The sequence below is a fragment of the Bombina bombina genome, chromosome 7 (assembly GCF_027579735.1).
Source record: "Bombina bombina isolate aBomBom1 chromosome 7, aBomBom1.pri, whole genome shotgun sequence".
Classification (NCBI taxonomy): Eukaryota; Metazoa; Chordata; class Amphibia; order Anura; family Bombinatoridae; genus Bombina; species Bombina bombina.
In genome coordinates, this window is record NC_069505.1 from 270023625 (window position 1) to 270041614 (window position 17990).

The window sequence follows — 17990 nt, forward strand, 5'->3', positions numbered from 1 at the left end:
TTCCTTATCTGATTTTCCACTCAGACAAGGTAGTTCTGCGTACTAAACCTGGGTTTTTACCTAAGGTAGTTTCTAACAGGAATATCAATCAGGAGATTGTTGTTCCATCATTATGTCCTAATCCTTCTTCAAAGAAGGAACGACTTTTGCATAATCTGGACGTAGTCCGTGCCCTGAAGTTCTATTTACAGGCAACTAAAGAATTTCGTCAAACTTCTTCCCTGTTTGTCGTGTACTCTGGTCAGAGGAGAGGTCAAAAAGCTTCAGCAACCTCTCTCTCTTTTTGGCTTCGTAGCATAATACGTTTAGCCTATGAGACTGCTGGACAGCAGCCTTCTGAAAGAATTACAGCTCATTACACTAGAGCTGTGGCTTCCACCTGGGCCTTTAAGAATGAGGCCTCTGTTGAACAGATTTGCAAGGCTGCAACTTGGTCTTCACTTCACACTTTTTCAAAATTTTACGAATTGCTTCTTCGGAGGCTGTTTTTGGGAGACAGGTTCTACAGGCAGTGGTTCCTTCCGTTTAAGTTCCTGCCTTGTCCCTCCCATCATCCGTGTACTTTAGCTTTGATATTGGTATCCCATAAGTAATGGATGACCCGTGGGCTGAATACACTTAACAAGAGAAAACATAATTTATGCTTACCTAATAAATTTATTTCTCTTGTAGTGTATTCAGTCCACGGCCCGCCCTGTCTTTTAAGGCAGATTTAAATTTTAATTAAAACTCCAGTCACCACTGCACCCTATGGTTTCTCCTTTCTTGTCTTGTTTCGGTCGAATGACTGGATATGACATGTGAGGGGAGGAGCTATATAGCAGCTCTGCTTGGGTGATCCTCTTGCAACTTCCTGTTGGGAAGGAGATATAATCCCATAAGTAATGGATGACCCGTGGACTGAATACACTACAAGAGAAATAAATTTATCAGGTAAGCATAAATTATGTTTTCTGCTTTATCTGTCTTGTTACACAAACAACTGGCAGCTGTGCCAGATGTTCCAGCTTTTGTTCAGGCTTTGGTCAGGATCAAGCCTGTTTACAGACCTTTGACTCCTCCCTGGAGTCTGAATTTAGTTCTTTCAGTTCTTCAAGGGGTTCCGTTTGAACCTCTACATTCCATAGATATCAAGATGTTATCTTGGAAAGTTCTGTTTTTGGTTGCTATTTCTTCTGCTAGAAGAGTTTCTGAGTTATCTGCTCTGCAGTGTAATCCGCCCTATCTGGTGTTCCATTCAGATAAGGTTGTTTTGCGTACTAAACCTGGTTTCCTTCCAAAGGTTGTTTCCAACAAGAATATTAACCAGGAAATAGTTGTGCCTTCTTTGTGTCCGAATCCAGTTTCAAAGAAGGAATGTTTGTTACACAATTTAGATGTAGTTCGTGCTTTAAAGTTCTATTTAGAAGCAACAAAGGATTTCAGACAAACGTCTTCTCTGTTTGTCGTTTATTCTGGCAAGAGGAGAGGTCAAAAAGCTACTGCTACCTCTCTTTCCTTTTGGCTGAAAAGCATCATCCGATTGGCTCCCGAACGCATCACAGCTCACTCTACTAGGGCTGTGGCTTCCACATGGGCCTTCAAGAACGAGGCTTCTGTTGATCAGATATGTAAGGCAGCGACTTGGTCTTCCCTGCACACTTTTGCCAAATTCTACAAATTTGAAACTTTTGCTTCTTCGGAGGCTATTTTTGGGAGAAAGGTTCTGCAAGCCGTGGTGCCTTCCGTTTAGGTAACCTGATTGGCTCCCCCCCTTATCCGTGTCCTAAAGCTTTGGTATTGGTTCCCACAAGTTATGGATGACGCCGTGGACCGGACACACCAATGTTGGAGAAAACAGAATTTATGCTTACCTGATAAATTACTTTCTCCAACGGTGTGTCCGGTCCACGGCCCGCCCTGGTTTTTTAATCAGGTTTGATGAATTTCTTTCTTTAACTACAGTCACCACGGCACCCTATGGTTTCTACTGTTTTTCTCCTGTCCGTCGGTCGAATGACTGGGGTGGGCGGAGCCTAGGAGGGACTATATGGACAGCTTTTGCTGTGCTCTTTGCCATTTCCTGTTGGGGAAGAGAATATTCCCACAAGTTATGGATGACGCCGTGGACTGGACACACCGTTGGAGAAAGTAATTTATCAGGTAAGCATAAATTCTGTTTTTTAAGAAAATGTTTCCTATATCTGATACCATAAGGGACTCATGACAGACAGTTCCTAAGGTGGAGGGAGCTATTTCTCCTACATTGGTGTGTCTGGTCCACGGCTTCATCCTTGTGGGATATTCTCTTCCCCTACAGGAAATGGCAAAGAGAGCACACAGCAAGATCTGTCCATATAGTCCCCCCTCTGGCTCCGCCCCCCAGTCATTCTCTTTGCCTGCTCTGAACAAGTAGCATCTCCACGGGGATGGTAAAGAGTATGTGGTGTTAGTTGTAGTTTTATTTCTTCTATCAAGAGTTTGTTATTTTAAAATAGTGCCGGTTTGTACTATTTACTCTACAACAGAAAGTGATGAAGAGTTCTGTTAAAAGAGGAGTATGATTTTAGCAACAGTAACTAAAATCCATTGCTGTTCCCACACAGGACTGTTGAAACCAGAGAACTTCAGTTGGGGGGAACAGTTTGCAGACTTTTCTGCTCCAGGTATGACTAGTCTCTTTTCTAACAAGACATAGTAATGCTAGAAGACTCTCATTTTCCCTTATGGGATCGGTAAGCCATTTTCTTAGACTCATAACAGAATGAAGGCTTATAAATGGGCTCTATACTGGTTGACACTATTGTGGGCTAAATCGATTGATTTATATATTATTTATATGACTTTTGGAGTGTTTTGTGACTTTGAAACACCTTTGGGAACGTTTTTATTACGCCTGGCAGTTGTTTAGACACCTAATCTAGTCAGGAAGGCCCCTTCACTCTGGTATGCAGAGGGAGGAGGCCTCATTTTCGCGCCTCAGTTGCGCAGTTACTTTTGGAAGCAGTGCATGCAGCTTCACGTGAGAGGGTCCTGTGGCCATAAAAACGATTTCAAGAAGGCTTATTTCTGTGGTGAATAACCCCCAAGGAAGGCAAAAGCCGCAGCAAAGGCTGGGCAGGGACTGTAGTGGGTTTAAACTGGTAAATTGAACAATTAGCTCCGGTTTGCTCATTTAAGGGTTTAGAGACTTGGTGTGCAATACTTTCAAAGCATTAAGACACTAGGGTGCAAATTTTGTAAAGATCGGATATTTCCTTCATAGTTTTTCAAACATTCAGAAATAAAGTGTGCTCTTTATATTATTTAAAGAGACAGTAACGGTTTTGTTTAAAAACTTTTTTATTGCATTAATAGCCTGCCAAAGTCTGTCTAACATGTCTATACCTTCAGATAGCATATGTTCTGTGTGTATGAAGGCCAAGGTGGTTCCCCCTTTAAATGTATGTTCAAATTGTGCCATGGCGTCCAAACAAAGTAAGGACAGTACTGTCACATTTAATAAGGTTGCCTAAGATGATTCTTCAAATGAAGGTAGTGGGGATAGTTCATCATCCTCTCCTTCTGTGTCAACACCAGTTTTGCCCGCGCAGGCGACACCTAGTACATCTAGTGTTCCAATGCTTGTTACTATGCAGCAATTAACTGCAGTAATGGATAATTCTATAGCAAATCTTTTATCCAAACTGCCAGCATTTCCCAGAAAGCGTGATTGCTCAGTTTTAAATACAGAGGATGAGCAAGTGGGCGCTGACGATAATTTATCTGTTATACCCTCACACCAGTCTGAATTGGCAGTGAGGGAGGGTCTGTCTGAGGGAGAAATTTCTGATTCAGGAAAAGTTTCTCAGCAGGCAGAACCTGATATCGTGGCATTTAAATTTAAGTTTGAACATCTCCGCGCCCTGCTTAAGGAGGTGCTAACTACTCTTGATGATTGTGACTCTTTGGTGATTCCAGAGAAATTGTGCAAAATGGACAAATTCCTAGAGGTCCCTGTGCACGGTGATGCCTTTCCGATACCCAAGAGGGTGGTGGACATAGTGACCAAGGAGTGGGAGAAGCCAGGTATACCTTTTGTCCCACCTCCTATATTTAAGAAAATGTTCCCCATTGTCGACCCCAGATGGGACGCATGGCAAACAGTCCCTAAGGTTGAGGGGGCAGTTTCTACGTTGGCCAAGTGCACAACTATTCCCATTGAGGACAGTTGTGCTTTCAAAGATCCTATGGATAAAAAATTGGAAGGATTGCTTAAAAAGATATTTGTTCAGCAAGGTTTCCTTCTCCAACCAGTTTCGTGCATTATTCCTGTCACCACGGCGGCGTCTTTTTGGTTCGAGGAACTAGAAAATTTGCTCCATAAGGAGACTCCATATGAGGAAGTCATGGACAGAATTCACGCACTAAAGTTGGCTAATTCCTTTATTTTAGATGCCGCTTTTCAATTGGCTAAATTAGCGGCGAAAAATTCAGGTTTTGCTATAGTGGCGCGCAGAGCGCTTTGGCTAAAATCTTGGTCGGCGGATGTGTCGTCCAAGACAAAACTGCTTGATATTCCTTTCAAGGGTAAGACCCTTTTTGGGCCAGAATTGAAGGAGATTATTTCAGATATCACTGGGGGAAAGGGCCATGCCCTCCCACAGGATAGGCCTTTCAAGGCTAAGAACAAATCTAATTTTCGTTCCTTTCGCAATTTCAGGAACGGACCGTCTCCTAACTCTCCAGCCTCTAGACAAGAGGGTAACGCTTCCCAGCCTAAACCAGCATGGAAACCAATGCAAGGCTGGAACAAGGGTAAACAGGCCAAGAAGCCTGCTGCTGCTACCAAGACAGCATGAAGGGGTAGCCCCCGATCCGGGACCGGATCTAGTAGGGGGCAGACTTTCTCTCTTTGCTCAGGCTTGGGCAAGAGATGTTCTGGATCCCTGGGCACTAGAAATAGTCTCTCAGGGGTATCTTCTAGAGTTCAAGGAACTTCCTCCAAGGGGAAGGTTCCACATGTCTCGCTTATCTTCAGACCAGATAAAGAGACAGGCATTCTTACATTGCGTAGGAGACCTATTAAAGATGGGAGTGATACACCCAGTTCCAACAGCGGAACGAGGTCTGGGTTTTTACTCAAACCTGTTCGTAGTTCCCAAAAAAGAGGGAACTTTCCGGCCAATTCTGGATTTAAAAATTCTAAACAAATTCCTCAGAGTTCCATCATTCAAAATGGAAACCATTCGAACGATTTTACCAACAATCCAGGAAGGTCAATACATGACTACCGTGGACTTAAAGGATGTGTACCTACATATTCCTATCCACAAAGATCATCATCAGTTCCTAAGGTTCACCTTTCTGGACAAACATTACCAGTTCGTGGCTCTTCCCTTTCGGTTTAGCCACTGCTCCCAGAATTTTCACAAAGGTGCTAGGGTCCTTACTAGCGGTTCTAAGACCGAGGGGCATTGCGGTGGCACCTTACTTAGACGACATACTAATCCAAGCGTCGTCCCTTTCCAGATCAAGGGCTCATACAGACATTGTATTAGCTTTTCTCAGGTCTCACGGGTGGAAGGTGAACGTAGAAAAGAGTTCCCTGTCCCCGTCTACAAGGGTTCCCTTTCTGGGAACAATAATAGATTCTGTAGAAATTAAGATTTTTCTGACAGAGGTCAGAAAATTAAAACTTCTAAACGCTTGTCAAGTTCTTCAATCTATTCCTCAGCCTTCCATAGCTCAGTGCATGGAGGTAATAGGACTAATGGTTGCAGCAATGGACGTGGTTCCTTTTGCTTGAATTCATCTAAGACCATTGCAACTGTGCATGCTCAAACAGTGGAATGGTGATTATGCAGACTTGTCTCCCCAGATTCAAGTAGACCAGGTAACCAGAGACTCACTCCGCTGGTGGTTGACTCAGGATCACCTGTCTCAGGGAACGAGTTTCCGCAGACCAGAGTGGGTCATCGTCACGACCGACGCCAGTCTCTTAGGCTGGGGCGCGGTCTGGGACTCCCTGAAAGCTCAGGGTCTATGGTCTCGGGAAGAGTCCCTTCTCCGAATAAACATTTTGGTACTGAGAGCGATATTCAATGCGCTGGCCTCACCTAGCGAAGGCCAGATTCATAAGATTTCAGTCGGACAACATGACGACTGTAGCGTACATCAATCATCAGGGGGGAACAAAGAGTTCCTTGGCGATGACAGTGGTATCCAAGATCATCAAATGGGCGGAGGATCACTCCTGCCACCTATATGCAATCCACATCCCAGGGGTAGACAACTGGGAGGCGGATTATTTGAGTCGTCAGACTTTCCATCCGGGGGAGTGGGAACTCCACCCGGAGGTCTTTGCCCAGTTAACTCAACTATGGGGCACTCCAGATATGGATCTGATGGTGTCTCGTCAGAACTTCAAAGTTCCTCGATACGGGTCCAGATCCAGGGATCCCAGGGCGACACTAGTGGATGCATTAGTGGCGCCTTGGTCGTTCAATCTAGCTTATGTGTTTCCACCGTTCCCTCTCCTTCCCAGGCTGGTAGCCAGGATCAAACAGGAGAAGGCCTCAGTGATCCTAATAGCTCCTGCGTGGCCACGCAGGACTTGGTATGCAGACCTGGTGAATATGTCATCGGCTCCACCATGGAAGCTACCATGGACACAGGATCTTCTAGTACAAGGTCCATTCGAACATCCAAATCTAGTCTCTCTGCAACTGACTGCTTGGAAATTGAACGCTTGATTCTATCTAAGCGTGGGTTTTCAGATTCAGTTATAGATACTCTGGTTCAAGCCAGAAAGCCTGTGACTAGGAAGATTTACCATAAGATATGGCACAAATATATCCGTTGGTGCGAATCCAAGGGTTTTTCTTGGAGTAAAATCAAAATCCCTAGGATTCTTTCCTTTCTCCAAGATGGTTTGGAGAAAGGTCTGTCAGCTAGTTCCCTAAAGGGACAGATATCTGCTCTGTCTGTCTTGTTGCACAAACGTCTGGCAGCCGTGCCAGATGTACAAGCGTTTGTACAGGCGTTAGTCAGAATCAAGCCTGTTTACAGACCTATGACTCCTCCATGGAGTCTAAACTTAGTTCTTTCAGTTCTTCAAGGGGTTCCGTTTGAACCTTTGCATTCCATAGATATTAAGTTACTATCTTGGAAAGTCCTGTTTTTAGTTGCTATTTCTTCTGCTAGAAGAGTTTCTGAATTATCTGCTTTGCAGTGTACTTCTCCCTATCTGGTATTTCATGCAGATAAGGTAGTTTTACGTACCAAACCTGGTTTTCTTCCAAAAGTAGTTTCCAACAGGAATATTAACCAGGAAATAGTTGTTCCTTCCCTATGTCCGAATCCAGTTTCAAAGAAGGAACGTTTGTTACACAACCTAGATGTGGTCCGTGCTTTAAAATTGTATTTAGAAGCAACAAAGGATTTCATACAAACATCATCTTAGTTTGTCGTTTATTCTGGTAAGAGGAGAGGGCAGAAAGCTACTGCTACCTCTCTTTCTTTTTGCTGAAAAGCATCATCCGATTGGCTTATGAGACTGCCGGACGGCAGCCTCCTGAACGAATTACAGCTCACTCTACTAGAGCTGTGGCTTCCACATGGGCCTTCAAGAACGAGGCTTCTGTTGATCAGATCTGTAAGGCAGCGACTTGGTCTTCTCTGCATACTTTTGACAAATTTTACAAATTTGATACTTATGCTTCTTCGGAGGCTGTTTTTGGGAGAAAGGTTTTGCAATCCGTGGTGCCTTCCATTTAGGTAACCTGACTTGCTCCCTCCCTTCATCCGTGTCCTAAAGCTTTGGTATTGGTTCCTACAAGTAAGGATGAAGCCGTGGACCGGACACACCATTGTAGGAGAAAACAGAATTTATGTTTACCTGATAAATTTCTTTCTCCTACGGTGTGTCCGGTCCACGGCCCGCCCTGGATTTTAGTCAGGTTTGAAATTTTTTTATTCCATACACTACAGTCACCACGGCACCCTATAGTTTCTCCTTTTTCTCCTAACCGTCGGTCGAATGACTGGGGGGCGGAGCCAGAGGGGGGACTATATGGACAGCTCTTGCTGTGTGCTCTCTTTGCCATTTCCTGTAGGGGAAGAGAATATCCCACAAGTAAGGATGAAGCCGTGGACCAGACACACCGTAGGAGAAAGAAATTTATCAGGTAAACATAAATTCTGTTTTCTACTCTGTCTAAGCGTACAACTATACCTATCGAGGACAGTTGTGCTTTCAAAGATCCTATGGATAAAAAATTAGAGGGTCTCCTGAAGAAAATTTTTGTTCATCAAGGTTTTTCTCTCCAACCTATTGTGTGCATTGTTCCTGTAACGACTGCAGCTGCTTTCTGGTTTGAGGCTCTAGAAGAGGCTCTTCAAATGGAGACTCTATTAGAGGAAATTATGGACAGAATTAAGGCACTTAAGTTGGCTAATTCTTTTATTACAGATGCCGCTTTTCAACTGGCTAAATTAGCGGCAAAGAATTCAAGTTTTGCCATTTTAGCACGCAGGGCGTTATGGCTTAAGTCCTGGTCTGCTGATGTGTCTTCTAAATCTAAACTTTTGAACATTCCTTTCAAAGGTAAGACCCTATTCGGGCCTAAACTGAAGGAGATTATTTCAGACATCACTGGAGGGAAGGGTCATGCCCTTCCTCAGGATAGATCAAATAAGATGAGGGCCAAACAAAATAATTTTCGTTCCTTTCGGAACTTTAAGAGTGGTCCCGCTTCAGCTTCCTCTGCTACAAAGCAAGAGAGGAATTTTGCCCAATCCAAGTCAGTCTGGAGACCTAACCAGGCTTGGAACAAGGGTAAACAGGCCAAGAAGCCAGCAGCTACCTCTAAGGCAGCATGAAGGGGTAGCCCCTGATCCGGGACCGGATCTAGTAGGGGGCAGACTCTCTCTCTTCGCTCAGGCGAGAGATGTTCAGGATCCCTGGGCTTTAGAAATTGTGTCCCAGGGATACCTTCTGGAATTCAAGGGCTCCCTTCCAAGGGGGAGATTTCACATTTCTCAATTGTCTGTAAACCGGACAAAGAGAGAGGCGTTCTTACGCTGTGTAGAAGACCTACATAACATGGGGTTGATTCGCCCAGTCCCAAAGGAGGAACAGGGGCTAGGGTTTTATTCAAACCTGTTTGTGGTTCCCAAGAAAGAGGGAACTTTCAGACCAATCTTGGATCTCAAAATTCTAAACAAGTTCCTCAAAGTGAATGGAGACTATTCAGACTATTCTACCTCTGATCCAGGAGGGTCAATATATGACTACCGTGGACTTAAAGGATGCGTATCTACACATCCCTATTCACAGAGATCATCATCAATTCCTCAGATTCGCCTTTCTGGACAGGCATTACCAGTTTGTGGCCCTTCCCTTCGGGTTGGCCACGGCTCCCAGAATTTTCCCAAAAGTGCTAGGGTCCCTTCTGGCGGTTCTATGACCACGGGGCATAACAGTGGCGCCTTATCTAGACGACGTCTTAATTCAGGCGTCGACTTTCCAGCTAGCCAAGTCTCACACAGACATTGTGTTGGCTTTTCTGACATCTCACGGGTGGAAGGTGAACATAAAAAAAGAGTTCTCTCTTCCCTCTTACAAGAGTTTCTTTTCTAGGGACTCTGATAGACTCGGTAGAAATGAAATTATTTCTGACGGAGGTCAGAAAGTTAAAACTCTTATCCACTTGCCGAGCTCTTCATTCCATTCCTCGGCCATCAGTGGCTCAGTGTATGGAGGTAATCGGACTCATGGTAGTGGCAATGGACATAGTTCCTTTTGCTCGTCTACACCTCAGACCACTGCAACTATGCATGCTCAAACAGTGGAATGGGGATTATGCAGACTTATCTCCTCAATTGCATCTGGACCAGGAGACCAGAGATTCTCTTCTCTGGTGGTTGTCTCGGGACCACCTGTCTCAGGGAATGTGCTTCCGCAGGCCAGAGTGGCTCATTGTAACGACAGATGCCAGCCTGTTAGGCTGGGGTGCAGTCTGGAACTCCCTGAAAACACAGGGCTTATGGTCTCGGGAAGAAGCTCTCCTCCCGATAAGCATTTTAGAACTGAGAGCGATTTTGAATGCGCTTCAGGCGTGGCCTCAGCTTGCTGCGGCCAAATTCATCAGGTTTCAGTCGGACAACATCACAACTGTAGCTTATATCAATCATCAGGGAGGAATAAGGAGTTCTCTAGTGATGATGGAGGTAACCAAAATAATTCGGTGGGCAGAGGATCACTCTTGCCATTTCTCAGCAATCCACATCCCAGGAGTAGAGAACTGGGAGGTGGATTTTCTAAGTCGTCAGACTCTTCATCCGGGGGAGTGGGAACTCCATCCGGAGGTATTCTTCCAGTTGATTCAGCTATGGGGCACACCAGAATTGGATCTGATGGCGTCTCGTCAGAATGCCAAACCTCCTCGTTACGGGTCCAGGTCCCGGGATCCCAAGGCAGTACTGATAGATCTTCAATCTGGCTTATGTATTTCCACCGTTCCCTCTCCTTCCACGTCTGGTTGCCAGAATCAAGCAGGAGAGAGCTTCTGTAATTCTGATAGCTCCTGTGTGGCCACGCAGGACTTGGTATGCAGACCTAGTGGACATGTCCTCGGTTCCACCGTGGACTCTGCCAATGATGCGGGACCTTCTAATTCAAGGACCGTTCACGCATCCAAATCTAATTGCTCTGCATCTGACTGCTTGGAGATTGAACGCATGATTTTATCAAAGCGTGGTTTCTCTGAATCGGTCATTGATACCCTGATTCAGGCTAGAAAGCCTGTCATCAGGAAGATTTATCATAAGATTTGGCGCAAATATCTTTATTGGTGTGAATCCAAGGGTTACTCATGGAGTAAGATTAGGATTCCTAGAATACTGTCTTTTCTCCAAGAAGGTTTGGAGAAGGGATTATCTGCTAGTTCTCTTAATGGTCAAATATCTGCTTTGTCTATTCTACTTCACAAACGTCTGGCAGTTGTCCCAGACGTTCAAGCGTTTAGTCAGGCTTTTGGTCAGAATCAAGCCTGTATTTAAACCTGTTGCTCCTCCATGGAGCCTAAACTTAGTTCTTAATGTTCTTCAAGGGGTTCCGTTTGAACCTATGCATTCCATAGATATTAAGCTTTTATCTTGGAAAGTTTTGTTTTTAGTAGCTATCTCTTCGGCTCAAAGAGTTTCTGAGCTATCTGCTTTACAATGTGATTCCCCTTACCTTGTTTTCCATGCAGATAAGGTGGTTTTTACGTACCAAACCTGGGTTTCTTCCTAAGGTGGTTTCTAATAAGAATATCAATCAAGAGATTGTGGTTCCTTCTTTGTGTCCTAATCCTTCATCTAAGAAGGAACGTCTGTTACACAATCTTGATGTGGTTCGTGCTTTAAAATTCTACTTACAAGCAACTAAAGATTTCCGTCAAACATCTTCTTTGTTTGTTGTTTATTCTGGTAAGCGGAGAGGTCAAAGGGCTACGGCTACCTCTCTTTCCTTTTGGCTGAAAAGCATAATCCGTTTAGCCTATGAGACTGCTGGACGGCAGCCTCCTGAAAGGATTACTGCTCATTCTACTAGAGCTGTGGCTTCCACATGGGCTTTTAAAAATGAGGCTTCTTTTGAACAGATTTGTAAGGCGGCGACTTGGTCTTCGCTTCATACTTTTTCCAAATTTTACAAATTCAATACTTTTGCTTCTTCGGAGGACATTTTTGGGAGAAAGGTTCTACAAGCAGTGGTGCCTTCCGTTTAAGGTCCCTGTCTTGTCCCTCCCTTCATCTGTGTCCTAAAGCTTTGGTATTGGTATCCCACAAGTAAGGATGAATCCGTGGACTCGATACATCTTACAAGAGAAAATATAATTTATGCTTACCTGATAAATTTATTTCTCTTCTGATGTATCGAGTCCACGGCCCGTCCTGTTTTTTAAGACAGGCATATATATTTTTATTTTTAAACTTTCAGTCACCACTGCACCCTATGGTTTCTCCTTTTTCTTCCTAGCCTTCGGTCGAATGACTGGGGGGTGGAGCTAAGGGGGGAGCTATATAGGCAGCTCTGCTGTGGGTGCTCTCTTTTCTACTTCCTGTAGGGGAGGAGAATATCCCACAAGTAAGGATGAATCCGTGGACTTGATACATCACAAGAGAAATAAATTTATCAGGTAACATAAATTATGTTATATATATATATATATATATATATATATATATATATATATATATATATATATATATATATATATATTAAATGTTACACTCCATTTGGGTTTTATGTTCCTTTTGGCGAGTGTTGCTTATGACTATCAGACAAATAAAATAAGACATCTTAGAAAGATATATGTGTGTGTGTATGTGTATATATATATATATATATATATATATATATATATATATATATATATATATATATATATATATATATATAGATTTATTTTTTTATTTATTTTTTTTCATCATATGTGTGGAACATTCCCCTCCTGACTACTAGGAGGAGCCAAGACACCCAAACAAACCAGAGTTTTAATTTTCTCCCACTTCCCATGATTCTCAGTCATGTTCTTTTGCCTCCTTGATGAGGAATTAGGTGAAAGTGAAGTGCAAGATCTACTCATCGTTTGAAACGGGATCCCCTAACTGATCTGAGGCCCGATGCCTCCGCGCCGGTAAATGTTGTTCAGACGGACAGACAAGGAGTTATCAGCCAGGTAGTGAAAGGTCTTTTTCTCAGTGAGAAATATTTCAGGCCTCCCAGGTAAAATGTCGACTTGTCCACCAATCCCCTAGGTTGAGATGCTGCTACTGGTTTAGATCCTTGGCATTGTGCTTGCACTGCCTAAGATAGTCTTGTCTACTGGAAGCAAGTTGCTGCAGCTGAAGTAAGCACAGTGGACTAAGATGCTGAGAGGTAAGTACCTCCACCTTTATAGCCCACTGGCTATTAATATGAACATGTTACCAGTAAGGAACTGGTTTATGTTGCTATTCAGACATAAAGCCAGAACAAGCCTCAGCAATTCAGATTGCTCTGATGTGGCCTTGCAGAAAACCTTTTTTGTGTGGTGTTTTTGCAAAGGTTACTGTTAGAATTCTTTTAGAATTCCTAGACTTCTTGCGTTCCTGCATGAAGGCCTAGAGAGAGTTTTTTTCAGCCAGTTCTCTGAAAGGTTACATTTTGTCTCTTTCTGTTTTGTTTCATAAGACAATTGCAAAAATGACTGACTTTCAGGCCTTTGCTCAGGCTCTGATTAGAATTAAACCAGTTATTCATCTAGATTCTCTTCCTTGAAATCTTAATCTGGTTTTGAGGGTTCTTCAAACTCCTCCTTTTGATCCAATGCCTGGTTTAGACTTTGAGCTGTTAACCTGGAAGGTTTATTTACCTCTAGCTATTTCTTCAACTAGAATGGTCTCTAAGCTTTCAGCTTTGTCATGCAAGCTTCTTTTTGTGATTTTTCATCACAATAAGGCTTTTCTTCGCACTAGCTATTCTTTTTTTCCTACTGTAGCATCTACAGATACTATCAATCAGGAGATTGTGGTTCCATCTTTTTGTCCAGCTTCTAAGAATTCAAAGGACCGTCTTCTGCGCTTCTTGGATGATGTGGATGACACAAACGATTTTAGGCTTTCTTCTTCTCTTTTTTTGTTCATTTTTCTGGCCTCGCAAAGATCAGAAAGCTACACTGATACTTAAGCAGCTTGCCTTAAAGTGATGGTAAACTTTAACGTTTGTATTTACAATATTTGTAATCATAAAGTAAAAGATAGGAACATTAATTCATTAAAGGCATTGTAAATGCTTACTTTTTAAAATAATTACATTTTCACGTCTTCGTATATTCCACCGTTTCTCCCTCTTGTAACTGATACTCCATTTCTTACTTCAGTGATGATTTAGGCTGTAGCCAATCGTATTGCGCCCCCTTTGGTGCCCAGCAAGTAGATAATAACTTTCATCGTTTTGGTCCCTAAGGGGGCAGGATAAGCTTGGCTAGAGCATGAATCGTCACTGAAGTAAGAAATAAGTATCCGTTACGGGAGGAGGAATGGCAGAATATGAAGACATGAAAGTGTAATTTATTTTAAAAATTAAGCATTTACAAAGCCTTTAATGAATTTTAAAGTCCCCATCTCTTACTTTCTGATCACAAATATTGTAAATACAAACGTTAAAGTTTACCATCACTTTAAAGCTTTAATTCGCAAGGCTTATTTGCTTGTGGGGAAAATTCCTTCTGAGCACATTACTACTGCTCATTCCACTAGAGCAGTTGCTACTTATTTTGCCTTTCATAATGAGGCTTCTATTAATCAGATTTGTAAAGCAGCTACTTGATCTTCCTTAGGCCTCTTCTCTTCTTTGGCCGGATAGTTCCGCTGGCCGTAGTGCCAGAATAGTAACATCCTGCCTTCACTGATTGTCCCCCCCATATTCACGGTGGTTTGGTGGAATCCACAGCTTGGGTATTAATTCCCACACGTGATTACTTGTGTACTCTCTCAACATCTAATGAAAGAAAACATAATTTATGCTTATCTGATGATACATTTATTTATTTCTTGATGGCGAGAGTCCACAAGCCCTGTCCTTTTCTTTTTGTTCAACTGACTGCAGTACTTATTTTGGACTTCTTTGCCCTGCCTTATCTTTCCTGCTTTTCTTTTTTTCTCATCTACTTGGCTATATGTCTGAGGATCATAGGAAGTGGGAGGGATTTTAAAGCTCTGGTGTGTTGGGGTGTTTTTTGCCTCAGTGGTCCCACATGTGATAACTTGCGAACCCTCATTATGATGAAAGAAATGAATCGATCAGGTAAGCATAATTTATTTTTTGTTAATTTACAGAACATTAAACTTAAAGGACCATTAAATACTTTAGAACTGCATAATAAAAAGACAATGCAATAGCACTCTGAATTTGAATAAGCAGTAGATGGTTTTTCTGACAAATGTACCCCCCATTTGCTGACCCCCTATATCATGTGACATCCATCAGCCCATCACAGACTAGTATAATACTTGTGCACATGCTCAATAGTAATTGGTGCCTCAGAAAGTGTGCATATAAAAAGATAGTGGGATTTGATAATAGACGTAAATTAGAAGGTCTCTTTAAATGGCATGCCCTATCTGAATCATGAAAGTTTATTTTTGACTTTAGTGTCCAGTAATTTGTCATTATATTATTATTTTTTTTGAAGGCTGCAAATTCCCATTTTGTTGCAACTACAACAACAGCGGTGTCCTCAGTCCTCTTGTCACCCAGTGTCTTCCAGCAATCAACCCAAAAATGTATTGACCAAGAGGACAAGACTGGAACGTCTCCTCCTTCGCTCAGGTCAATCGATCTTGCAAGATCAAATGCTTCAGTGTTCGCTCTCAGTAAAGCTCAGCTTCAGGACACCTTAGTACATCTTATAAAGGTAAGAGAATCCAGAATCCGTCCTATTGAGAACATAATTCATCAACTAATTCAGGGCCCCAATCCAGTGGAGGATTGGGTCCCTAAGGGTTTTAATGTACAATTTTTTTCATAAACCATTTCAACCACCTGGCCAAGTCTAAATGTTTTAAAAACAAATAAACATCCTTTTTATTGCAATTTTTTTCCGTAGCTAAACTGCTTCCACCATTTGCCTTATGTGGCAGAGACAATCTGGGCTTGAGCCTGCTGCTGACAAGTCTAACCTCTGTCATTTTGTTAGTATAAAGTGCATTGTTATGTAGGGGAACCATGTAGCAGGGTTAGCCTTGACAAGTCAGCAGGGACCGGTGCATTTCAAGTTTTGAGATCTAGAAATTGCCCAATTTTCAGCATTAAAGTACATGGAAAAGGGAGCAAAATAATGAAAATATATTGCAAAGTTGTTCCATTACATATAACTAACATGTTATTTACTAAGCATTTATTGGTTAAAAGAACATTTAAGTATTTTGTACATTTATTACTAGTATATATCAGTATGTATATTTATTGCTAATATATTTATTCTGTGTCAATTTTAATTATATAATGAAGGGCTTGACAGCTTGAGGAACCAGAATTTTATTCTGGTTTCTAGCTTTTTAGGTTGTTCTACATATATCTACCGTATTGTTCAGCATAATATTTAAATTTGCAGTGCGGCCTATATGAGGGGCGTGGCCTATATGAGGGTGCTTTTCGGCTAAATCGTACATGCGCAGTACGGCCAAACTTCCGGTGCACCCTGTGGCCTTATGGGTAATGTAGTCCGCCGGAGTTGGGTGGTTTTGCGACTGTGACAATGGTTGGTAGGTTTGGCAGGGCACTCATACGCATTAGCCACCGCTGTGAAGATGCAGTATTACTGAGCACAGTGTAATGCTGAGCACGGACATATGAATGAAGAGGCAGGAAGTGGGCGGAGCACACAATGTCCCATGTGAGTCAGTTGCGATACTGATATTGTCTGGTAAACTGGGGTTTTTTTTTTGTTTGTTTTTTGTCCTCACGTCATACCTGCTAAAAATAAATTAAAAATTGCTTTAATACGGTTTGTTAAAATAAAACAAAGGAAAGATGCTGTACTCCTTTTTATTTTCTTTAAAATTAAATTTCTTCAAAATGGCACCAAGCTTTAAGGTTGCGGCCTATAATCAGGTGCGGCCTATATGCGGCACAATACAGGTATATTTGTCTGGCTGCAAGACATTGTGGTTCTTCAATATTCTTTGCTCTTTAAATGTGACATATTTGTTTTGGTTGGTGATGTAATATCATTTTATAAAAAATGTTTTTCTTGACTAAAAACTCAAAAGTTTATATGAAATGTAAAATAAAGTATGTTAAAGCGATATTTAAAGTATTAATCTTGGCCAAACTTAGCTAACACCAGACTTCTGGAGGGGTCATGGACAGATTCAGACAATGCCCCTTTTTACCTATATTACATTATTTTCCTTCCCATACCTAGGTCTTTCATAATAGGATGGGCATAGCTAGGGTTCCTCCCTGGGTCTCACCTGGTAAGTATAGGAGGAGGCTGTTAAAGCTTATGGATCCCACCAAGCTGCTTTAAAAATACCCCTGTGTATATAGGAGGCATGCTTTGCAGACTTACTTGTTTTCTAAAACTCCAGTAGTTCCAGACTCGTTTCTTCATGGGCGCCACCATGTTAACCCCAGTGGTGTAGTGACTTGGTGTTTTGCAGGGGTCAAGTCCTACAAAAAAAAAAGTGTAGGAACTCACCAAGATTTCCACTCCTCACAGTTAATATTATTGTATATATACAGTGGGGAAAAAAGTATTTAGTCAGCCACCAATTGTGCAAGTTCTCCCACTTAAGAAGATGAGAGAGGCATGTAATTTTCATCATAGGTATACCTCAACTATGAGAGACGAAATGTGGAAACAAATCCAGACAATCACATTGTCTGATTTGGAAAGAATTTATTTGCAAATTATGCTGGAAAATAAGTATTTGGTCACCTACAAACAAGCAAGATTTCTGGCTCTCACATACCTGTATCTTCTTCTTTAAGAGTCTCCTCTGTCCTCCACTCATTACCTGTATTAATGGCACCTGTTTGAACTTATCAGTATAAAAGACACCTGTCCACAACCTCAAACAGTCACACTCCAAACTCCACTATGGTGAAGACCAAAGAGCTGTTGAAGGACACCAGAAACAAAATTGTAGACCTGCACCAGGCTCTGAAGACTGAATCTGCAATAGGCAAGCAGCTTGGTATGAAGAAATCAACTGTGGGAGCAATAATTTGAAAATGGAAGACATACAAGACCACTGATAATCTCCCTCGATCTGGAGCTCCACGCAAGATCTCACCCGTGGGGTCAAAATGATCACAAGAACGGTGAGCAAACATCCCAGAACCACACGGGGGGACCTAGTGAATGACTTGCAGAGAGCTGGACCAACGTAACAAAGGCTATCATCAGTAACACACTACGCTGCCAGAGACTCAGATCCTGTAGTGCCAGACGTGTCCCCCTGCTTAAGCCAGTACATGTCCGGGCCCGTCTGAA

The 17990-nt window shown here is 42.4% G+C and overlaps 1 protein-coding gene across 1 annotated transcript in view; it reads left to right on the forward strand.

Moving 5' to 3' along the window:
• DCP1A (decapping mRNA 1A) overlaps positions 1 to 17990 on the forward strand; it is a 262738-nt gene that overhangs the window by 228565 nt on the left and 16183 nt on the right. Inside the window, exon 9 of the mRNA XM_053720746.1 lies at positions 15183 to 15404. Coding sequence (XP_053576721.1) covers positions 15183 to 15404 — 222 coding nt within the window. The remainder of the gene's footprint in view (positions 1 to 15182; positions 15405 to 17990) is intronic.